This window comes from Carassius gibelio, chromosome B23, assembly GCF_023724105.1.
Source record: "Carassius gibelio isolate Cgi1373 ecotype wild population from Czech Republic chromosome B23, carGib1.2-hapl.c, whole genome shotgun sequence".
NCBI lineage: Eukaryota > Metazoa > Chordata > Actinopteri > Cypriniformes > Cyprinidae > Carassius > Carassius gibelio.
In genome coordinates this window covers 19,761,303-19,786,790 of record NC_068418.1, presented here as the reverse complement: position 1 = coordinate 19,786,790, position 25,488 = coordinate 19,761,303, and the positions used below count along the sequence as shown (strand labels likewise).

General features: G+C 39.8%; 1 protein-coding gene and 1 long non-coding RNA gene across 2 annotated transcripts; one reads left to right on the top strand and one right to left on the bottom strand.

Annotated features, from left to right (window-relative positions):
• Positions 1–3,163: 3,163 nt before the first annotated feature.
• LOC128011671 (rhamnose-binding lectin) lies at positions 3,164–25,043 on the bottom strand. The gene is made up of 17 exons (XM_052594346.1): positions 24,899–25,043; positions 24,803–24,826; positions 24,639–24,713; positions 24,431–24,566; positions 24,230–24,339; positions 24,077–24,121; positions 23,693–23,813; positions 23,494–23,603; positions 4,951–4,995; positions 4,839–4,862; positions 4,658–4,732; positions 4,451–4,586; positions 4,246–4,355; positions 4,097–4,141; positions 3,722–3,842; positions 3,517–3,627; positions 3,164–3,309 (listed from the first exon to the last, which is right to left on the bottom strand). The coding sequence occupies exons 1-16, from the start codon at positions 24,942–24,944 to the stop codon at positions 3,522–3,524; spliced, it is 1,329 nt and encodes a 442-aa protein (XP_052450306.1). The 5' UTR covers positions 24,945–25,043; the 3' UTR covers positions 3,164–3,309; positions 3,517–3,521.
• LOC128011887 (uncharacterized) lies at positions 5,832–8,136 on the top strand. The gene is made up of 2 exons (XR_008182664.1): positions 5,832–6,931; positions 7,428–8,136. It is a non-coding gene; the product is annotated as an uncharacterized LOC128011887 (long non-coding RNA).
• Positions 25,044–25,488: the final 445 nt, after the last annotated feature.

Genomic DNA, 25,488 nt, shown 5'->3' with positions numbered 1-25,488 from the left:
CTTGCACCTGCGTCCTAATTGGATGTTTGGGATGTGCACACCATTTTTGTATTTTCATATATGCGGATGAAACAGGAAGCCTAGTGCATCCCAAATTTTTCAACATGAAAATTTGAATATAACATTATAGTCATTATGGCCTATTGCCTTTAGAAAAATGTTTTTTGAGGCGGTGGGGTAGTACACAATAGGCCCTTGTGGTGCGGCCTAAGCTTTTGTTCTTAATGGCATTTTTTCCCCCTTACATTACTTTTACTTTTATACTTTAAGTAGTTTTTTAAACCAGTACTTTTACACTTTTACTTGAGTAAAAAAACTTGAGTTGATACTTCAACTTCTACAAAAGTCTTTTTAAACCCTAGTATCTATACTTCTACTTGAGTAATGAATGCCAGTACTTTTGACACCACTGAGAATAAGTATACAATGAACCATAAAAGTTGTGTATAAATCAGAACCATATGCACACATGACAACTTTAATTCATAGTGACCCCCCCCCCCCCCCCCTTATTCAATAAACTATAAACCTGGTAAACAGACTCTGTGCCTTGGTCAGAAAGAATTATCTTTGTTGCCCCAAACCTGTGAAATAAAGTAATGCAGTACACAACTGCTTCATATTTAGTCAGAATAGCATAGGCTATTTTGTGTAATGGTCAATAAATGTACTTATTTAAATTTTTGGTCCTGAACATGCATTTGTGACTTTCCCCACTAAATTAATCCTAGCTGTTAACATAACATAATCAGTTTATATGTCTCAAAGCAGTGTTGAAAAGGAAAATATTTAGTAGCCTTTTTAACCATTTATCAATTCCTTGTTTTTTCTAATTCTAAAAGAAAAATTGTCTGGCCTCTTTTTGTCCAGCAGCCACTATTCTTCTAAACTTTACATTGTTTTCTGAGGAGATGTGATTAAGTTTGCCATCTATTGAAATAGCTTTATTGTTAAAATCTAAACAAATAACCTGCAATGAGGTTCTAAAGGCCTAACTGAAGGAATATGCCTATATAAACCGAAATTAGAAAACAGGTCATTGTCCATGTGCTAGTTGCTTTAAGTCAGTTAAGTATAGTTTCTTGACAAGCACTGACTTTTTGTTATTATAAAGTGTTGGTGTATCATTATACTCACTTTACTATGAAAAAATGTGTTAGTGTAGAGAAGTTGCTTACCATTAACTTGGAAATTGGAGGACATATGCAAGTTAAATATTTCTGCTCTTTTTTTTAAGACATGGATAAATACCTTGAGTTTTGTTATTTAGAATTTCCTCATATAGGTTTGATCTATATGAATTATATTCCACTGTATCAGTCAGAAGGTAAACAGATTAATCATAGAATATTAGTTAAAATGTATTGTTGCTCTATACTGAAACGTCAGCATTCGGACATCAGCATGGACAGATTACACTAATTTGCAATGGAAAAATTAAACTGCAAAAACTCGGACATAAGACAAAAAAAAAAGGAACAACTGCAAGATGAAGAAAAATAATAATAGAACATTAACTGGAGTGTGAGAATCATTTTACTATGCTGCAGTGTAGCAAGAGATTTGTCCCTTTTTGCTTTCCTTACATCCAGGTGTGTTTGGTGTATTTGCATGCGGCACAATTTAGTCTACTTTAGGGCAATGTTTGATAAACTATTTGGTTGGGTTTATTACACAGACCTTGCAACCCGAGGGGAAACAAAAGTTCCAGAGGGGAACAGAATCAACTGCTGCACCATGAAAAGCTATTTTCTGGACTGAAGACTGAGGGTGTTTTTTGCAGATGTGTGTGTTCAGTAGAGCTAAGGTTATATTTTTGGCCTACCAGTGTGTGAAATATAGTGTGACAGCCTAGATTTAAGTAACTATAACACAAGAACAAGCTTTGACTTATTTAATTGCTCTGTGATTAAATGGCTGTTTAAAGTCTTTTAGTCTTGAAGATGTCTACATCGAAGTCATGAAATCACAGAAAAGGCGATTAAAGCTGCAAACTGTGCGTGTATAAGCAGCAAACCACATCTCACAAATTCATGTTCAAATGAAATATAGCCTATCCTGCAATTCGAGGTCACAATATCAGACGTAAGTCGATTTGTATTTTTTTTATTAGTAATTTAATTGTATAGTACAGTGCACTTATATTATAAAATATGCAAAAATTAAACCATTTAAATGCATAAACAAATTCTACTTTTGTTGATTTCTGGCCCTTTTCACATTTTTTTTAAATCATTGCACGCCTCATCCATGATTAATGTTGGAGAACAAGCATTTACGAGTTTTGAGAAGCTGAATGAGCAATAAAACTAAAGTGAGCCCCTTTTTTAAAATACCTGGAGGTGAGGAATAATAAAAACAAATTGTTATATTCACCCAGTGTTACTTGATCTAAGTCGTAAATTGCAATCTCAATTCAGTTAAGTAGAAATTAATTGTACTCAGTTATGTTTAAGGCACTAAAATAGCCCATTATGCCTACATTATAGTCAAACACTTTTTTTATATAAAATAATTAAGATTTCTGTGCCACCCCGGACTGGTTGCTGGCCCTTCCCTGGCCACCCCTATAAAAACATCCTGGCTTCGCCACTGCATCTTGAAGGACATCTCAATTCTCGAATTGCACCATGAGGAGGCTAGGTGTGAGGATATGCAGGTGTATGCGAAAGTCTCTTATTGACTTGACGTTTACGCACATGTAAGTTCTCCCCTTTCACTCATACAGCCAAAATATACCGCGATTGCCTTTATAACCTGCCCAAAAACAAACAGTAAACAGCTCTGAGGGAATATTTGTATTCTATATCTTTATGAATAAAATAGTTTGTTTCATGCAAAGCAGGCCTTTCCAATCACTCGAAAAGACTCAACACTCGTTAAAAGGTGATTCATACCATACGCTGCTCCGCATAAAACTGAACGATATTAAGCACCGCAATGATTTTATACATAGTGTATACAAGCCTGTATTTTACCGAAGAAAGCGTCAAGTCGATGGCACTAAGAACTGCTCTCTCCAGAAGAGAAGCAAATCCCTGCGTTAAATAGCTAACTCAACCACTGGGTTAAGGCTGGCCCAGGATGGGAGTGACAAAAACAACCCAAAACACTGAACACCCCCACCACCCTCCAAAAAAAAAAAAAAAAGATTGGAGGCAGATTATTTCAACAGCAATATATTTGAATGAAGCTTTTTGAAAAACCATTTCAAAGCAGATTCGAGAGAAACAGAAAGAGTATGCCAAAAAGGATGTGCCGCTTCTGCTCTTCCAGGCGGTTTCCTCACCTTCTGATGCGGATCATGCTCTGTAACATTTAGACAAATCATGCATTGCAGCATTATAGTTTTCACTGAGATTCTGAGTCAAAGTATACGATTAAACAATTTTTAAAAGAGTTCTCAAAGCTTACCCTCAGAGAGAATGAAAAAGGAAACCCCACTAAAAGATCAAACTGCCACTTAATTTATTCCCCACTACTCTTATTTTCAAATAAGCTCAACTTTTTACTCACTAAACTCATACGCAGCAATACGTCACTTCCAGGTACTTATAGACTCCTACACATGGATCAGAGAACTCCGAATTTGAAGCTAGCACATGACAAGACTTCTTTCCATTGCACCTTTAAAAAAAAAAAAAAAAAAAAAAAAACCTTCTTATGTTCCATTGTTTGATTTTTTTTTTAAGTGACTCTAGTCTGATTGTTTCGGCTGTACCTGGAACGCATACGGTCAGTCCGATTAGAGTAACAGTGTGCTGTAGTTGCCAATTCATGAGGGCATGTTGCAAGATTCCGCCGTCCATAATTGGCATAATGAACAGAAATGACACCCTCCTCTGAAAAGAAAAAAAAAAAAAAAAAAAAAAAAAAAAACACAATTCAGTCTTCGTATTCCAACATTTCATTAAATGGTTTACTTGCTGGGTTTCCTTTTCCTTTGTGAAACTTACATGAAAGTGATCAGTTGTTTTTTTTATTATATTATATTATATTATATTATATTATATTATATTATATTATATTATATTATATTATATTATATTATATTATATATATATATTGCCACTCCCAAAGATTTAAAATAGCTTACCACAGGTAATATCACCTCTGAAACCTTCGCAAGTTATGTGCTGCTCTAGAATTATTTAGGTGGAAAATAGGAACAAGGTCAGTAATAACAGCAAAAAGCATTGACCAAATTATGAAATTAAAAGATTTGGGATCAAGCCATTGACTTACTAGATTGGAGACACTCATAAGCTACGTCCAGGTATTTATAGGTCCCAAAACAGGGATCATTGAAAACAGAGTTCACCGCTGGAACAGAACAGCTTTCTCTTCCATTACACCTGATTCATGGACAGAGTCACAGTTACTTAAAATACAGACAAGTATCACAGTTGTTCATACTCTTGCAAAATAAAATCTGCCATCAATTAATTACCGAGTAGCCATCGTTTGGAGGGATGTTTCTGAGGAGCAGTGAACATTTGAGAGCTGCCCAGGAGGTTTCCCAGCAGAGCAAGTTTCGCCATCAGTCCGTCCATAGTTGGCACAAAGGACAATTATGAATCCAGAGCCTTGCACACATAAGAAAACCATGAGAATCATTGTGAAGTTTAAAACACACAGTAAATGGGAAGTTACTCACCACAGCTGAGGGATGCAGAGTCTCCTTCACAGGTCACTGATTGTTTTGCATCGTCACATGCAGAGAGAAAACATGCTGTTTGGGGGAGAAAATAAAGAAATAGCCAAGTAAAATTACTTGAAACAAATCATGACATTTTGTCCGTTACGGGGAATTGGGACTTATTACGGGGGCATCTTACCATGTTGACACAGCAACAGCAGCACTGTAAAATCAAACACAAACAATTAAACAATTCGTAAAAAAAAAAAAAAACTAACAATTTGAGTTAAAGAAAAAAAAGAGAACAATACATGTGACTCCACTTAGCTTTTGCACCAGCATGGTAGATGGGAACATTCAAACGAAAACAAATCTGGACTTCTAAGTTTCATTCATGCGCAGACATGCTGTACGATATTTAATGTGCATCTCATCAGGAAGGCAGGTTCTGTAATCAGCAGTGAATCTCAATCACCTGCGCGTTTCACATGGAGCAGCATTTACTACACAGAGCCGTTGATCAATGCGCAACGTGCGCAAAATATGATAGTGGTCTGCGCATCTTGTCAGTGAACCTTGGCTCTGTGAGCAGCTCCATGTGAAAGGGCCCAGGTGATGGAGATTTAAATCTGATTACAGAACTGGCTGTAGCCTACTGACGAGATGCACATGGGTGGATTAGGGCAGTGGTCCCCAAACTTTTCCATTCCAAGACCCACCTAGACAAGTGTAATCTATTTCATGGCCCACCAAAATATTTGAGGGGGAAAAAAACGGTTGATATTACTTTAAGCCTAATCTTACTTAAAAGTTTGATGAACATTTGAATGTTCTGGTGTATGCAATATCATGCATAATATAGTGTATTGAAGTGAGCAAGTTTTTTCTCTTTTAATAATGTGGACCGATTGAACCTTTTAATGGCATTGCTCTAAGACCTTCACTGTTATTACAACTCGTGCGCGCCCGCGCTTCAAAACCCTGTGTGTCGCTCTGTGTGTCGGTCTGCTTCACGCTGAATTACACATGCGCAGCATCATCAGTTCCTCGGTTCACGAATCGGACGCGTCTGACAGAAACGGTTCTTCACTCGTGAACGAGTCAATGTTTTGTTCGTTATCTGGCTCGGTGTTCATCTTCAGTTCTCTCTTCAAAGCAGTTCAGTCAATGTATTGTTTGAGTACATGAAGAGAAGACAATGCTGAATGAAGTCGTCCTTTTTGCTATTTTTGGACCAAAATGTATTTTCGATGCTTCAAAAAATTTCAACGTACCCTCTGATGTCACATGGACTACTTTGATGATGTTTTTCTTACCTTTCTGGACATGGACACACAGCTTCAATGGAGGGACTAGCTCTCGGACTATCTAAAATATATTAAACTGTGTTCTGAAGATAAAAGGAGGTCTTACATGTTTGGAACAGCATACACTCTAAAAAATAATTCAAGGGATCTGTTACCACTACATAATTTAATACATTGTTGTAAATGAAAAATTCTAAATTGTTAATTTGATTAAACCTTTTAAGTTGCCAGCATTATTTTAATGAGTTGTCATGACAGAATAATGTTGATAATTACATCAACTTAATAATGTATGTAATTTAAACATAAATATATGTGTTGAGTAGTTTAAACCAATATTTATGTTGTAGCAACCCAATGCAATTGGCTTGATAACTTAATTTTTCCACACCATTTGAGTTCAGGATTTCAAAGCTCCTCCCCCACTTAACGAGCAAGTAGCAAGTTCAGACATGTTTTAGGCTGACCAGTAGGACATGAAGGACGTTTCAAGGTGAGTAATCTGAGTTTTATTTCATTTACAAATAAATTATCTCCATTTAACTAAAGGTTTACCTACACCTGGTAATACAATTGATGTTAGCAGTGTAATTTGACCAGAATAGCAATGGATAAGAATGTAAAAACGGTTTCATTGAAAAATATTCTCAGCCAGAGAGAAAATTTCATTTATGCTGTAAATAGGAAAATATCTTGATGCACATTTTTAAAAAATCTGTCGTCATTCACACAGATAGCATTCAAGTTTTAATGTAGGCAGTTTGTTATTTATTTAGACTATCACACTAGAATCATTTAGATTTGTCAAGTTGTTGTCATTCACCTGTTCAGATTAAAGTATATTTATTTAGTGTTGGCACTTTCTCTTTATTCTTTTTTCATTTTTATTAAATAGCACAAAACAATTGAAGTATGGAGAGATGTAGCTATCCGCTGTCTTGTCTATCTTGGAGAGTAAGAACAGGACCTTTTCAAGGAGTTTGCTGTGAGTACAACATCTTGAAAATAAAATTAAATCTTCACTTGGCAAAGTGTAAATACAGGTCAACAATGTGCTCCTGCACTGCTCTCTTTCAGTTCAAATTTTTGGTATATGACACTGGCCACACACTGGGTCTACCCAGGTCAGTAATATCATAACGATGGGCTATTTAGTTTAATAAAAAGATTTATGGAAAAAAAGATTTGTAAAAATGTGTATGGCTGTTGCTTTTCACTTAACCATTTGAATTATTTCATGAAACTTACTATTATTTTTATGATAAAATATTTTTGATGGTTACTTATTGATGCAACTTATTTTGGCCATTTGAGTAACTAGGTGCATGGTCATTAAAATAAAATAAAAATAATAAAAATAGAGTTAAAGTTAAAATAGAAGAAAGTTTCCAGTGATTAAATTAATTGATTTACTTAAAAAAAATCAATAATCCAATTCATTAGCTCTAACATGCTATCTATATTTTCTCTTGATTTACAAGGGCACACACGGGTTTGAGGAAGACATTGAAAGGCAAGTGACGACAATTGCCATCATCGGTGATCAACCTACTTCAGGATTTGACCACGGCAACCATTGTGGTTGAGGGCATCAAAATCCTGAATGGAATGGATATCTCAAGGTGCTATCCTCTGCTGATGGGTAGAATATATGAGTTACCCCAAGGAACTTAAATATACATGTGAAGTGTTTCAGAAGCTGTTTCTTGAACTTGATGGACTGAAACCCAGTGCAAAAGTAATGTGTCTGAAGAACAGTATTTTCTGAGATGTCTACTTGTTCCAGAAGATTTTTTTTTCCTGTAGGCTGATCTTTGTGTTATATTTCATACTGAGGTTAATATATGAATTTCAGTAGCATTTATATATGCTTGTTTGTGACAGTAGCAATCTTAGATGTTTTAAAAATGGGGTTTACTGTGAAGAAATAGTTTTAAAATGTAAAGTTTTCAGATTGTTTGACACTGTGGAAATATATGCAAATGCCAATATCTTTGCTGTGTTGGAATTAATTCACTGTGATTGAATAACTGTATGCATACAAATGTTTTAAAGGCAAATCTGTAGGGCCAGTTTGTAATTTGTGGAGAGCACACATTTTTGTTTTGTAAATTGTGCTAAGTGCAAAATTTTGAAACTCAAATTTTGAAACTGCAGTCCAAAATAAAAATAAAAAGTTAACTAACAAAATTGTTGTTGAATTAATTAATTTCTTACAAGAAACTAAATGAATGAACAAAAATATGAAGAAAAAAGCTAAACAATTAAAGCAACTTAATTTTTTATAGGTTGTGAACTTGAAAACTTGCATTTATAATTATAATAATTAAGTACATAACACTGAATTTATTTTCAAATTTATGTAAAAAAAAATAGTCGAAACAACTTAATTTTTTCAAGTACTCAACATAAAAAATAGAGTTTATGCTACTTGAAAATACCTCTGTCTAAAGAGTAAAAGGTAATTTGTCTAACTCAATATTGTTTGTTGGCTGAACTTAATGTTATTAGAAGTTGTCATAACGCAAATATATTGATGCAAACTGTTGTGTTGATTTTTTTTGTTTGAACTACACAATATTTTTTAGAGTGTTAGGGTGAATTATTAATTACATAATTTTCATTTTTGGGCGAACTAACCCTATAATTGCAATTCGAAAATCACATATTGCAGTTCGTAATCAATGTTGGTGGGCTATATCGTTGTAACGAGTGGGTTCCCGGTTCCCGCCTCCTCCTTCCCGTGATTGTGAAGTTTTTAATGTGTCACACTGGTGCCGAAGCCAGAGAGGAAGGAGGGACGCACTGCCGAAGATCCCTCGCCGCTGGGGTAAATCCGCGGTGCCATCGAGCAGGGAGTCTGCTGCCGGGGATGCTCGAGGCGGTGGGCTGGAGTGAGTTGCCGGGGATACGGACGCTGCTCTTTTGTATCCTTCCGATCTCCTCCGTGGATCTCGAGACCGGTGTTCCCACGGCTCTCGGCCCCGCCCCACTCGTCCCGTTCGGGCAGCACTAGACTGAACTGTGTGAGTGTGTGTATTGTTGAAACGCAAATTTAGCTGCAGCCAAGTGACTTTGTGCGACCCACAGTTTGAAAACCCCTGGATTAGGGTAATGTGGGACACTTTTAGCCATTTTGACTTGTGCATCATATTTCAATATGAAGCCTCAGAACATACATGTCGATCATCACCCCAAAACTTGACAATCTTCATGGGACAACATTTTATTCCATAATGTTACACCGATTTCACGCTGTTTTATGTCTGATCATCACATGTGGGTGGACTGGAAGCATTTGTAATGTTTCAGTTTCTTCTTCACTTGTGTTTTGGAAGTTCTATACAGAAGATGTGTAATAGCCCCACCTACCTTATAACAATGAAAACATTCTTGGAGCACAAGTATATCTCAAATAACCTAAATTTAGACTTCTTCTAATTATATGACATGTTTACTTAAATGTGATTTTAATTTCTGATAAGTACATAGAGCAGATTTCTGAGAAGTGCATAAAAAAGTACACTACAAGTAGCCAATACTTTCTTATTTTTAGTTTAAAAGACGTATACTAATAGCATGCATAAAATTATTTTTCGGAAAGGTAGGTAGGTACTAGGGGAGCACCCCTAGTAGGTACATGTGTCCACACTCGACAAAACAGAGTAATTTTGACTTTCATATATTAATACTAGACGCCTTAAAAATAATATGTACCAAAAATCTTTGTCATATTTGTTAACATATTAGGCTTTTGTTTTGGAGCTTTGAAGCAGCCATCATCTTCTCATGGTGCAAACAGAAAATTAACTGCTCTGGTCATGTGACAATTTGCAACAAACATTCCGCGTTCAAAGTCACTTAAAGTCCTTTTCTTCTCCATTCTGATGCTTGGGTTGAACTTCAGCAAGTCGTCTTCACCACATCTAGATGCCTAAATGCATTGAGTTGTTACCATGTGATTGTCTGATTAGCAATTTGTGTTACCAATCAATTGAACAGGTTAAAGTGATGGTGTGTGTGTGTACATTGGGTACAGAAAGTATTCAGACCCCCTTAAATTTTTCACTCTTTGTTATATTGCAGCCATTTGCTAAAATCATTTGTTCAGTTTTTTTCCTCCTTAATGTACACACAGAAACCCATATTGACAGAAAAACACAGAATTGTTGACATTTTTGCACATTTATAAAAAAAAAAAAAAAAAAAAAACCTGAAATAATCACATGGTCATAAGTAGGGGTGACCCCAAAATAGTCGACAATTCGATGCTTCAATTCGAGGAGCCTGATTCGACTACCAATCTCTTCGAATATTCATGGGCCATTCTGACTATATGCAAGCGCTCCAATATCTGATTTCACATAGAACTTGCAGTTTTCTCCAAATAAGTTAATATGCAGCCTATTATGATAAAGCTGTAAGAATCTGAAAAAAAAGAAGCTTTAAATTAATATTATAAAGTGCGTGAATACCTCCAACCACCCTTAAAGATTTATGTTTCACTTTCCATAATCCGTGACTGACGGAGGAGCATCTTGGTGGCAGGCATTTAAAACTTTACCAAGACTCAAACTGACACAGACAGAGACTGGATTTTGTTCGAACAGGTAGGCTACAAGTGATTTCATAACATTTCAGCCGGTGTATATCGTGGATATATTATTTACCTGATTTAAGATGCATCTGGTTTTGAGTCAAGCACTTCATTGTAGAACAACGGTGATATCTCTTCAGCTCGCAGCACGAGCAGGTCAAACTACAAAGCAGAATATTGCTAACTATGACTGGACTGTCACACCCATACCATTATAATGAGAACACCATTATAATTAAACACTGTGAATATTTAGAGTTTAGCTGCCATGCTTCTGCTCATTTGTTTCGTGAAGAACGTGTCCATAAAAGGAGTCCACATTCAGAGCCCCACAGATATGTTCATGTCCATTCTGCGTCTTTTTGCAGAGAGCCTAAGTCTTAATATTAATGTTATGTTGCATAAATAACGAAGCGTATTCTAAATGAAATTATGAGTTTAATCCCATTGATTAAAAACTTGCTATCATATGCTGTGTGTGTGTGTGACATAATTCCCATTCTCTAATTAGTAAATAAATAATAAGAATAAATGTTTTTACTCATAAACCCACATGCAGGAAAACAGTATTTTCTCACATGTTGATATGATATATGGATGTGAAAGGCAGTTGTGTCATCTTCTGGTGAATGTTAAAATATGAAATATGTGTATTAAGATTAGTATTAGTACATTATTAGTACAGTACATTATTATTAAACCAAGTTAAGCATTTTAGAATGTCCCGTGTGGTTGTCGTAACATGTGATCAAGCGCAAAATGTGTTGGAAACATCAAATGTTGTACCGAACTCAACCTGTGGAGATAGAAAATGTATACAACAGATGCAAAAAAAACGATGCAGTTTAGCCTGGTTATGGATATCCTGATGTTTACTGTTTACCATGGTATCCAGGTGCAAACGAATGCTGATGATGTGGATCAGATGTAATTCCAATGTATGCAGAAGCTGTTTAAGAAGCATTGCGGTTCGATCAAGCAAACAATGCATTTAAATTAAAATGTAAAATTAAATGTATGCATTTAGCAGACACTTTTATCCAAAGCGACTTACAGTGCATTCAGGCTATCATTTTTCTAAAATGCTTAACTTGGTTTAATCTATATAGGACTACTAATACATGTTTTTATACACGGCCACCCCTTCACCACAGAGATACCAGCAGGACTGGACTTGGTCTAAAGTATGTCCTCCTGGAAAAGCACCAATATTTACTGCAAGAATTAGAAATTCAAATACAGATTCCAGCCCTGGGTATGATTATTTTTAACATTTGACTATACGTGTATCTGATAATAAATGTGTGCTCTGAATAACAATCAAAGTGTAAGCTGAACTGAAAAATCAGCATGAATTACAGAAAGTCTAGGTATTTGGATTCTCCATCTTGAAAACACAAGCTTGTGTAAAACCTGATGGTTTCACTTGTTAGCATGATTTGAGAACTAAAACTTAAATTAAATGAATCCCAGATTTTTAACGTATATCCCTTTTTTTTAGTCCAGGGACATATGTTCATGATAACATCCAAAGCAAGAAGGTGTCGTGGCCTATGAAATTCAGCTGGAGATTTTCTATGGGGTTTAGGTCAGGCGAGTTTGCTGGCCAAACCCAAATGGTTGAGCACATTTTGAGACACTATATATTTTTTGAGAGGAGTACCTAACTTCACTCAAGCTGATCCATCTGGTATGTTATGCCAAGAAAAAAATCTCTAGATGTCAGAGTGTCAATCAACAGCACTTGTCACAACACTTCTTCTAACATGGATGAAACAAAAGAAACAAAGAAATCACACCTTCCATGTCAGCCCTTGGTGAAATTTTGCAAGGTAAGCATATTTTTTTTACATTTTACACTGTAAGAGCCCTAACTTTACAAAATTATGTTACTTGGTGCCATGAAAAAAATTGATTCGTCACTTTATGGTAAACATAGAAAAACTATGCCAATGTTTTCAGATCTGCAGTCAAAATGTACAATTTGCTAAAAAAAAAAATAAACTTCTGATTATTCATAGCTATGAAAATGTCACAGGTCTAGTTATTTCTTCATTAAAATACTGAGATAAATTCTTAAATGTGTGGGGTTTTTTTTGCCACTTTTAGATATTTTTGGAGTAAATATGAATTAATAGAATTAATGTGTGGAAATCCTAATTATAAGAGACAGTTATGCTGATGTACTTACATTACTAAAAATGTAAAAGATTGTTATTTATTTGTTTGTTGTTGTTTTCTTTACAATTACTAGATGGATTTCAACAGTTTCTATGGTACTTCAGGCCCATGTACCAGAAAACCCAAGGACTCTGATTCTGATCTCAGCTATGTTGATGACACAATAAAGTTCTCAAACCTGTCCTGGAGTGCCCCCAGTCCTGCACATTTTTAATGTCTCCTTCATCTCATACCCCTGATTCAACTCATCAACTCATTAGTGGAGACGGCAAGACCTGAAGTGGATGTGTGTCGGAAATAGGGAGACACACAAAACGTGCAGTGCTGGGGGTACTTTATGGAGAAGTTTGAGAACATCTGACATAATCTGGATTATCACCCCTTCCAATAAGAGATAGCTGGAGACAGTTCTTTTGAGTCCCTGGGTGAAGAAGATGCTGCCACAAGCACATCCTCTACTAAACTTCCATGCTAGAAAAGAAGAAAAGGCAAACACCCTAAAAACAGTTTCCTTGAAGGAGCCAGAGGATTCCCCTGGCTCAAGACTTACACTGCACAGTATTGCTGTTTACAAAGAAGTGTTCATTTATCTGCAAAAGAAATAAATAAAATCCTGTTGCACTTCCACACTTGACAACGTGTTTCTTGAATCATAAAAGCTTAAATGCCATTGTATTACTATCTTTTGCTTTTTTTTTTTTTTAAATTTTTTGAATACAGAAATAATGTAATGCCTTTGGTTTGGTTTCTTTTATATATATCCAAAAACCCCGGAAAACTTCACTCTAAAACTAGATTTGGGTTATTTTGGCAACCCAGCGCTGGGTCAAAAAGGGAAGAACCCAGCACTGGATTATTTTAACCCAACCAGTTGGATTATCATGTTTTTTTTTTTTTTTTTTGTGGTTTAAAATGACTACATTGCAGGGTTTCAAAAGCCAGAGCCGGTGTTTTTTTATCACTGTATTTCAGAAGGAAAACTACTGTAGTTAGAAAATGTTCACATTTATTTCGCATGTAATGCTTGCTAAGGCAGCCGTTACCGGAGAAACATACCGCTCTCCCTCTTAGCGCCTCCTGCTAGAAGAAAAAAACTTGCGGAGTGCCGCCACCAATAGAGTTCAAGGATGTGGGAAACAAAGCATTGCTACGTTAAAATGAACCCAAATTGAGCTAGGTATTAAACGTACAAATATAGTTAATTTTAAATATCCCTTTTACACATAAATAATAATTATCAAAAAGGAAATTTTTAAAAGAAGTGAAAAGTCAAAAAGTAACGTAAGAAGAAATACAGAAAAGTATGGCATTAACAGCTACAGAGTTCATAAATAAAGCATTAAACATTTGTTGAATATAACTTAAGCTCAAATTGGACTTTGTTCAATTGTATATATTGTATAAAAATATACTAAAACACTATTATACAATAAATGTACAATTAGTTAGGTTCTTTACCAACTATTCTGGCATGACAGTACAAAAATAAACCACACATTAACATTGATATTATAACATTTAACAGACGTGTGTGAATGTGAGCATGTGTATGAATGACTCTTTTACTAAACCACACAGAAAAAGCATTTAACATTGTTTTTACAAATTATACAGTTGGTTTCATAGTCCATGAATACAGATCATGCATCAATGTCAATTTCATGATTTCATAAATGATGTAGTCATGAAGACGCGTCCCCCTTTAAAAAAAACTGCTGCATCAGTTTAGGGGAAAGGAAGTTCTCTTCTTTGACCAGCATTCATCCCAATCACCACCTGCTCTTCATCAGTGGCCTAGAAAGAGAAAAACATTTGAAAAAATAAAACATTTAATTAAACTCTATCCATTTTCAAATAGAGGTGTATTCACATCTGTAAGTATAGGTAAATAATCGGTTTTAAATTTTCAACACTTTGTGTGGTTGTTTAATGCCACCACAGTGCTCCTGAAAGCTATAATGGCATCACTAGTGAGAGGGCATGTGATATTGTTTGAATAAATATTGCTTTCTGAAAGCTACTTTACTGAAACATTAAAACAGACATGGCATTCACATACCTCACAAATGTTCATGTACGTGGAGGGCTGCTCTTCTAAGGGTTAGTTCACCAAATAATAAAAATGAACAAACATGTTTGCTATCATATAATTTAAAATGTATTCATATATAAATATCAGAATTAATTACTTCTACAATAACTCTGTATTTATGAGGCTTGAAAATACTGATTATCTAGGCTATAAATGGATTAAAAAATTATGAGAAAATGTAAAATATATTCATTTGTTTTGTAAAGACACAATTACAAAAGTCTTATAGGTTTGGAATGACATGAGGGCAATTCAATTATTTTTTGTGTGAACTTTACCTTTAAGAGGGAAGACCAAGAATGATGACTTTCCAAATCCTACAACTCCATAGTTGGTTTGAGTTCTGCAGTGAAAAACACAGATGGTCAAAGGAAAAACATCAATGGTTTTAATGAAATGAGCACGTAATCACACGTGTTTTTTTTTTTTGCATCAAAATGTGAAGTAAACCAGCAGGAGACAACAAAAACATTTATTTTCTAAAAATAACTTACATAAAATTTCAAAAGAATGAAGCTCTCCCATGTCTCCGGCTTTTAACATCTACAAAAACAAACATTATTTTACTCTTAGTAAAAAAAAAAAAAAAAAACTACAACTGATAACATGAAATTGTGAAGTTTACTTGCCTTAAACTCTTTTTCTCTCTTCCAAAGAAGCAGACTTGTATGTCCTTAACTCCAAAGTTAGTTTGAGTTCTCCAAAGAGGGACATCAATGGTTTCAATATAATATGAACATGTGATCACACTGTTCAAAATGTGAAGTAAACAGGCAGGACACAACAGAAACATTAATTTTCCAAAAAAAAAATAACTCACATCAGTCTCAAAAGAATGAAGTTATCTTGTCTCTGGATTTCAACATCTACAAAAACATTATTTTAGTCTTAGTAAAAATAAAGATAACTTGATAGAATTCTGAAGTTTACGTTACTTAAACCCGTCTTTCCCTCTGAAGAACACCTCCTGCTCACACAGGTCTGTGACTCTCACACAAACAGCTTCTGTGTCTTTAACTCTCGACGTGGACACAGTGAAGACACGAGCTCAACAAGTCTGAAATATTACATGCAAAACATACTTTTAACAATTACCACTTAAACAGCCTCAAAATAATTATGCTAGTCTTTACTACACAATGCGGTTCCCTATCATAGGTCACTTCGATGCTGCGGTGACGTCACCACGTATGGGAACACCTCCGGTGTGACGAATGTCTGAAGCCCTATACCATCCCGCCAATCCTATTGGCCAAATGGCGCATAGCACCACCCTACGCATTCGCACGCATGATATACCTGGGTGCAGCGCGCCATTTCGCTCAGATTTCATTCCTTCAGGAATAGCGAATCATCTGTGCCCAATCATCTCGCGTTCTCCAGCGATCTCTTCGAGCAGTGTTAACTCCTCTTAGCGGACGCGATGAGTTTTCGCAAATGCAAGGAGCCATGTACCAGGTACATCACGGCGGGGGACACTCATGACAGGTGCGTAGTATGTCTTGGTCTACATCACGCACAGGCGGCGCTTAGCGGCCTTTCTTCCTGTCCCCAATGTGATGGCCTGCGGCTCAGAGTACTGCGCTCTAGGGTGGAAGTATTCTCGGTTGTGGACGCTATGACGACAACGTTTTATCCACCGCGGCCTCGGGGTCTGAGGACTTCGCGACCAACACTAGCCCTCTTCCTCCTAGCGGACAGGAGAGGCGTGTTTCCCCCTCCTACAGTGAGCTGTTGGACGTGGTTTCTCGTGCGGTGGGTAAATTGGGGCTAGACTGGGAGGTTGACAAGGCCGAGGCCCAACCTTCTTCTAAGCTGGACGACCGTTTTCTAACTAGTCGGACACCTACACAGCCCCGGAGGCCTTTACCTTTTTTCCCGGACCTCCACCAGGAGGTTTCGAGGTCCTGGAAACAGCCGTTTTCGGCGCGGATCACTAATGCTGCGGCCGCGGATTTTGCCACCGTTTCTGATATGGCGAACCATGGCTACACTATGATGCCCCCGGTGGAAGAGACTCTCGCCGAACACCTTGCGCCTAGTTCGGCCGCGGCATGGAAGTCTCGCCCCCTTCTTCCTTCGAAGGCGTGTCGAGTCACGTCTAGTTTGGTGGGTAAATCCTACATGGCGGCTGGTCAAGCGGCTGCTTCACTCCACTCTATGGTGGTCCTTCAGGCCTACCAAGCGGAGTTATTGAAGGAATTGGATGAAGGTGAAGGCATCACACCGGAGGCAGCGAAAGAACTGCGCAGAGCTACGGATTTGGCGCTACGTGCTACCAAACATACCGCTCGTGCAGTGGGCCGTACTATGGCCGGTTTGATTTCGGTTGAGCGCCACCTCTGGCTTAATCTCACCGATATTAAGGAGAAGGATAAATCTTTCCTTATGGATGCCCCTGTCTCCAGGGATGGGTTGTTCGGTGAGGCTGTCACGTCAGTAGTGGAGAAGTTCAGGGCAGCGAAACAGCAATCAGCCGCTTTCCGCCAGCTGATTCCCCGCAGAACCAGGGAGGTTGAACGCCGGCAAGCGCCCGCGCGTTCTCGCTCAACCTCCTCTCACCGTCAGCGAGCAGCCTCTCGAGAGGAGCCCACACCTATGGCGCCTCCTCGTAAGGACTGGGTCCCTAGGGTTTTTCCTCCGGCACGCCAGCGTCAACGTAAAAGATTGAACCTGACCTCGACGGCAAAAGCCTCTCGTTCTCGGGTACCGAATAGCAGCTCCTGATCTTTTTGCTGCTTGCCAGGGACTGTGCCCTCCGCTAGAGAGCGCTGTCGGACCGCTTTCGCGCATCCTACACTCTCATTGCAGTCCCCATGCTCAAACATTGACTGTCTCGCCGCAAACAGCGCCTCGAGCAGCATTGGATCGAGCTGTAATGACAGACGCTCCCTCAGACACTCTGCGCAATCCTGCTTTTGGAGTTCGAGGGACGACTCAAGGACCCTACACAAACGGCCCGTTTATGACGGCTCGCGCAGCCGCCGCTTTTTCGTTAGCGGCAGAGCCCGATGTTCCATCTGTTGGCCTAATTCTTGCCGTGGACACGTTTCAGGATTATACTCAACGGGACGCAACGACTCTTGCGCATATGCTTCCCCGGTGCACGAACACCACAGGTTTTTCGTGTCCGGTCGTTTTAACGCGTATGACAGCGTTGCAGGGAGCGGAAGTTTTGAAACCGCTAATATTGTTTCGGGCCGCGTGGGAACGCTTGCCCAGCATTTCTCAATGGGTGTTATGCACGGTTTGTCACGGATACACCATTCAGTTTCGGAAAGGCCTGCCTCCTTTCCGCGGAATTCTTTCCACTACGGTGAAGTCTACGGAAATGGCGGTGCTGCGACAGGAAATGTCAGCTCTGCTGAGCAAAGGGGCTATAGAAGAAGTACACCCCTCTCAGATGGAGACAGGTTTTTACAGCCGTTATTTCGTGGTACCGAAAAAAAAAGGGGGGGCACTACGGCCCATTCTGGATTTACGCCGTCTGAATCTTGCACTCAGGCCGAGCAAATTCAAGATGTTGACGGTGAAATCTATTCTGTCTCAGATCCGACCAAACGATTGGTTTATTACGATCGATCTGAAGGATGCGTATTTCCATATTCAGATCGTCAAGAGACACAGGAAGTTCCTCAGATTCGCTTTAGAGGGCAAAGCGTATCAGTACCGCGTTCTTCCCTTTGGCTTGGCTTTAGCGCCCCGTACTTTCTCAAAATGCATGGACGCAGCTCTGGCCCCGTTGCGGCTCCAGGGCGTTCGTGTGTTGAATTATTTGGACGATTGGCTGGTGCTAGCGCAATCGCGGACTCAAGCACACTCTCACCGAGATCTTGTGCTGAATCATTTAAACAGCCTGGGCTTACGCACAAATTTCAAGAAAAGTGTTTTAACTCCCTCTCGACGGATAACTTTTCTGGGAATAGATCTGGACTCTCGCGCGATGACAGCGAAGCTTTCTCTCCCGCGCGCTCAGTCGATTGCGTCATGCGTGCGGCACTTCAAAGCGGGTCGCACGGTGACAGTGAGATTGTGCCTCAGGCTCTTGGGTCTAATGGCAGCAGCATCCCCCGTGATTCGTCTGGGATTGCTTCAAATGCGCCCCTTTCAGTGGTGGACAAAAAGGCGGAATATTTCACCCCGTTGTCTTCCGCATCGCACGATTTCGGTGACACGGCGGTGTGTGATGTCGCTAAAATTTTGGATGTCAACCGAATTTCTCCTGTCAGGAGTTCGACTGGGAATTTATGCTTTCCGAGAGACTGTCACGACGGACGCGTCTTTGACTGGTTGGGGAGCTGTGTGTCGAGGGCGGCTCAGCGCGGCTGGCACATAAACAGACTGGAATTACGGGCAGTTTTTCTGGCTCTCCAGTATTTCACGGATCTGCTAATTGGTCGTCATGTGCTGCTCAGATCAGACAACACAGCGGTTGTTTCTTATCTGAACCATCAAGGAGGATTGCACTCTCGCCCCCTGTGCAGGCTGGCGAGGCATGTTCTTCTGTGGTCTCGGGACAAATTTCTGTCGATCCGGGCCGTTCATGTCCCCGGACGATTGAATTTCGGAGCGGACTTGCTATCCAGACAGGCTCTGGAACAGGGAGAATGGCGATTACACCCCCAGACGGTGGATCTTTTATGGCGGGTATTCGGCAAAGCGAAAGTGGATTTATTCGCGTCGAGCATGACTACGCATTGCCCGCTATGGTTCTCCCTACGCTCCCCATCGCCTCTGGGCGTGGATGCGTTAGCTCACAGCTGGCCCAGGACCAGTCTGTATGCTTTTCCTCCGATTCGTTTGATCCCAGCGGTATTTCAGTGGTGGACAAAAAGGCGGAATATTTCACCCCGTTGTCTTCCGCATCGCACGATTTCGGTGACACGGCGGTGTGTGATGTCGCTAAAATTTTGGATGTCAACCGAATTTCTCCTGTCAGGAGTTCGACTGGGAATTTATGCTTTCCGAGAGACTGTCACGACGGACGCGTCTTTGACTGGTTGGGGAGCTGTGTGTCGAGGGCGGCTCAGCGCGGCTGGCACATAAACAGACTGGAATTACGGGCAGTTTTTCTGGCTCTCCAGTATTTCACGGATCTGCTGATTGGTCGTCATGTGCTGCTCAGATCAGACAACACAGCGGTTGTGTCTTATCTGAACCATCAAGGAGGATTGCACTCTCGCCCCCTGTGCAGGCTGGCGAGGCATGTTCTTCTGTGGTCTCGGGACAAATTTCTGTCGATCCGGGCCGTTCATGTCCCCGGACGATTGAATTTCGGAGCGGACTTGCTATCCAGACAGGCTCTGGAACAGGGAGAATGGCGATTACACCCCCAGACGGTGGATCTTTTATGGCGGGTATTCGGCAAAGCGAAAGTGGATTTATTCGCGTCGAGCATGACTACGCATTGCCCGCTATGGTTCTCCCTACGCTCCCCATCGCCTCTGGGCGTGGATGCGTTAGCTCACAGCTGGCCCAGGACCAGTCTGTATGCTTTTCCTCCGATTCGTTTGATCCCAGCGGTATTATGCAGAATACGGCGGGACAGAGTGGAACAGCTGCTGCTGGTGGCTCCGCGATGGCACACGCAGCCGTGGTTTGCGGATCTGATCAGTCTGCTAGCGGGCTCTCCGTGGGAGATTCCCCTCAGACAGGATTTGTTATCACAAGCACAGGGGCTGATTTGGCACCCGAGGCCAGATCTGTGGAAACTGTGGGCGTGGCCATTGAGCGGAGTGCATTAGTATGTCCCGGTCTTTCTGTTGAAACCACTGAGACTATATTGAATTCTAGAGCAGCTTCTACGAGACGCTTATATGCTTTCAAGTGGAGACTGTTTACAGCCTGGTGTGGCAATCATAATGTGGATCCAGTTTACTGCCCAGTGGCTTCAGTGCTGGAGTTCCTCCAGGAGCGTTTTTCGGATGGCGTTACACCAGCCACTTTAAAGGTTTACGTGGCAGCCATTTCAGCTTACCACGAATACATAGGCGGTGCCTCTGTGGGGCGTCATCCACTAGTTTCTCGTTTCATACAGGGTGCGCGACGGCTGATGCCTTTCCGCTCTGTGCGAGTTCCTTCATGGGATTTATCCATTGTGTTGCTAGGTTTATCAGGGCATCCGTTTGAGCCCTTGGAGACCGTATCGGATAAATTCCTGACACTGAAGACACTTCTTCTCATGGCTTTATCCTCCCTCAAGAGAGTTGGGGATTTACAGGCTCTTTCTGTTTCACCCTCATGCATGGAATTTGCACCGGGCTCTGTGAAGGTGCTGCTGCGGCCCAGGCCTAACTATGTTCCTAAGGTCGCATCTAACCCCTTTCGCTTTCAGCAAGTGGTCCTGGAAGCTTTTTCACCTGCTGAGGCTGGGTCAGGAGATCTAAGTCTTTGCCCTGTGAGAGCTTTAAAGACTTATGTGGATCGTACAGCCCCTTGGCGTGAATCTGACCAGCTGTTTGTCTGTTTTGGACATAAAAGTAAGGGCCATGCGGTTACAAAGCAGCGCATGTCCCATTGGCTGGTGGAGGCAATTTCTTTGGCCTATGAGGCGCGCGGACTCGCTTCGCCCTTAGGAATTAAGGCTCATTCCACTCGAGCTGTGGCTTCTTCTCAAGCTTTTCTCAGTGGATCTTCTATGGATGATATCTGTGCTGCGGCAGGATGGTCCTCACCGAGCACTTTTATCAAGTCCTACAGTCTGGATGTGAGGATGGCTCCTGGCTCCCGGGTTCTCTCCGCTTGAGCAGATGCTTCCTCGGATCTCAGTTTTCAGGTACGTCAGACGTTTTGGTATATCGTTCCCATACGTGGTGACGTCACCTCAGCATCGAAGTGACCTATGATAGGGAACATCTCGGTTACGTATGTAACCTTGGTTCCCTGAATAGGGAACGAGATGCTGCGGTTCTGGCCGTTCCGTACCTTGATAATTTCTTCATCTTCAGTCATGAAATCTGAGCGAAATGGTGTGCTGCACCCAGGTATATCATGCGTGCGCATGCGTAGGGTGGTGCTATGCGCCATTTGGCCAATAGGATTGGCGGGATGGTATAGGGCTTCAGACATTCGTCACACCGGAGGTGTTCCCATACGTGGTGATGTCACCGCAGCATCTCGTTCCCTATTCAGGGAACCAAGGTTACATACGTAACCGAGATGCTTTCTTTAGGAGACTAACGTACATTCAGTTTAACCGCGAAAAATAAGATAACAAATTAACATGAGTTTAACCGTAACCATAACCGTGACACCTCAAAAAGCACAGATAATGTAAAATATTATGTAAATATGACATAAGACATTCACATTTTTATCTGAAAAACCTGAAATATTTCATGCCATACTTTAATAAATAAAGAATATTCAATATACAAAACTATATTATTTTGCTTTGTTTTTTATAAATTAGTATTATAGTTTATTTTCTGATCTTTACAGTATGTCTATGAATTCCGGTATTTTTACCATTAAGTGACATATCAACCATTTGGTAGAGGCTGATATAAAAAAAAAAATTATGGGATGTGATGGAAAAAAAATACGTTGAGTGTGATAACTAGCAACATGAACAAGAAATGCAAACAAAAATTTCAAATTTCTTGCTGGGGCAGTTAAAGGGTTAAGAACAGGGATACCATGGTCCTTAAACCAGGTACTGGTAGCTTTGTCACTGTGTGCAGGTGTCAAGTCCTGTTGGGAAATTAAATCTGCAGTTCCATAAAGTTGGTCAGCAGCAGGATGCATGAAGTGCCCTAAAAAGTCCTTGTACACAGATCTCTTCCTCCAGACTCTGGAACCCTGATTTCCAAAGGAAATGCAAAATTTACTCTGAGAACATAACTTAGGACCACTCAGCAGCAGTCCAGTCCTTTTTGTCTTTAACGCTTCTGACGCTATCTGTTGTTCAAGAGGTTTGACGTAAGGAATGCGACAGCTTAAACTCATGTCTTGCATACGTCTGTGTGTAATGGTTCCTGAATTACTGACTCCAACTGCAGTCCACTCTTTGTGAAATTCCCCCACATTTTGAATGGGTTTTGTGTCACAATCCTCTCCAGGTAAAGAGGGGATTGTGTTGGAGTTGCTAGAGACCATTTAAAGGCTTTTGCAGAGGTTTTGAGTTAATTAGCTGATTAGAGTGTGGCATCAGGTGTCTTAAATATTGAACCTTTTCACAATATTATAGAAAAAAAACAAGTCTGTAATAAATAGTATACAAATTTGATGGAACTAGTGAAATCAACTTTGATATAATTATGACCAGCACCTGTATGATTGTTCAAAGGATACCCATGTGTGTGTGAGTGTGAAGGAGGGGAGGCAGGTTTCAGGTCAACAGCAGTTTATTTGTAGGAGTCTTTTTGAAAGAAACCATTTCAAAGCAGATTTAAGAGAGAAACAGAAAACGTGTGCTAAAGAAAAGGACGCTGCTTCTGCTCTTCCAGGCCATTTCAATCACCTTCTGATGCAGATCATGCTCTGTAACAGTCAGACAAATCCAGCATTATAGTTTTTCACTGAGATGGAGTCCAAGTATACAATGAACCAACTTTTTAAAAGAGGTGCTGAAAAGCTTACCCTCAGAGAAAGAGAAAACCCTGCCATTTGTTGGAGTTTATTCCCCACTACTCTCATTTGAAAATAGGGTAAAGCTCAATAAGAAAGTTTTACTCACAAACTCGTATGCAGGAATACGTCACTTCCAGGTACTTATAGATCCCTACACATGGATCAGAGAACTCCGAATTTGAAGCTTGTACATGACAAGACTTCTTTCCATTGCACCTTAAAAAAAATAAAAATAAAATACTTAGTGTAAAATATTCAATTGTTTGATTTAAGGGACTCTAGCGTGAATATTGTTTCGGTTGTACCTGGAACGCATACGCGCAGTCTGATCAGAGTTACAGTGGGTTGAAGTTGCGAATTTATGAGGACAGGTTGCAAGATTCCGCCGTCCATAATTGGCATAATAAACGGAAATAACACCTTTCCCTAAAATAGACATTGATAATTTCAAGTGATAGCAAACCAAATCACATGGAGAAAAAAAAAAAAAAAAAACCCAGCTTCATATTGCAACAATTTACATGTCATTAAATGGGTTACTTGCTGGGTCTTTTTGTGTGTGTGTTCGGTTGCATTCACAACACACCGTTTGATCATTAATGGGAGTAGGCAGACTGCCACTGCGGTTCCTAAAGATCAATTTATAAAAAAAAAAAATAAGGGGGGGGGGGGGGGGGTGTGATTCTTACCACAGGTAATGTCAGCTCTGAAACCTTCACAAGTTATGTGCTGCTCTAGAATCATTTAGGTGGAAAATAGGAACAAGGGTCAGTAGTAACAGCAAAAAGCATTGACCAAATTATGAAGTTAGAAAAATTGCGTGTATCAGTCCATTGACTTACTAGGTTTGAGACATTCATAAGATACTTCCAGGTATTTATAGGTCCCAAAACAGGGATCATTGAAAACGGAGTTCACTGCTTGAACAGAACAGCTTTTTTTTCCATTACACCTGATTCATGGACAGAGTCACAAATACAGACACAAGTGTTACAGTTTTTCCCACTCTTGCAAAGTATTAAAATCTGCCATCAATTAATTACTGTGTGGCCATCGTTTGGAGGGATGTTTCTGAGGAGCAGTGAACATTTGAGAACTGCCCAGGAGGTTTCCCAGCAGAGCAAGTTCTGCCATCAGTCCGTCCATAGTTGGCACGAAGGACATTTATGAATCTAGAGCCTTGCACACATAAGAAAACCATGAGAATCATTGTAAAGTTTAAAACACACGGTATATGGGGAAATTACTCACCACAGCTGAGGGATGCAGAGTCTCCTTCACAGGTCACTGATCGTTTTGCATTGCCACTTGCAGAGAGGAAACATGCTGTTTGAGAAAAAAAAAAAAAAGACCACACTACATTTTGTCCATTATTGGAAGTTGGGGTTTCTTTGTACATTAACAGCACACCTTACCATGTTGACACAGCAACAGCAATACTGTAAAATCAAACAGAAAAAAAGTGTGACAAAAAGGTAACAAATTGTATTAAAGAAAAAAAAAATACATACAAGTGATTCCGCTTAGCTTTTGCACCAGCATGGTAGATTGGAACATTTGAACACAAACAAATCTGGACTTCTTGGTTTCATTCGTGTGCAGACATGCTGGACGATAAATTGCATGCGATATTTAATGTGCATCTCATCAGAAAGGCAGGTTCTGTAATCAGCAGTGAATCTCAATCACCTGGGCGCTTCACATGGAGCAGCATTTACTACACAGAGCCTTTGATCAATGCGCAACGTGAGCCAATTATGATAGTGGTTTTGCGCAGCATTCAGTGAACAACGGCTGAATCCATGTGAAAGCGCCCAGGAGATCTGCCTCTGATAACAGAACCGTCTTTACTGATGAGATGCACATGGCTGGATTATAATGTGGGACACTTTTAGCCATTTTGACTTGTGCATCATAATTCCATATGAGCCTAAATGATACATCAAATTTTATATCATTATGAAATGCCCAGTATTTTCTCTAACTAAATCATAAAAATCTTTCAGAAATTGTAATTAAAGGGTAAATGGAACATTACTGCTCCTTGTGCCAAATCTTTTAAGAATTTGTGGACTTTCTAGTGTGGGACAGCTCAAGCTCA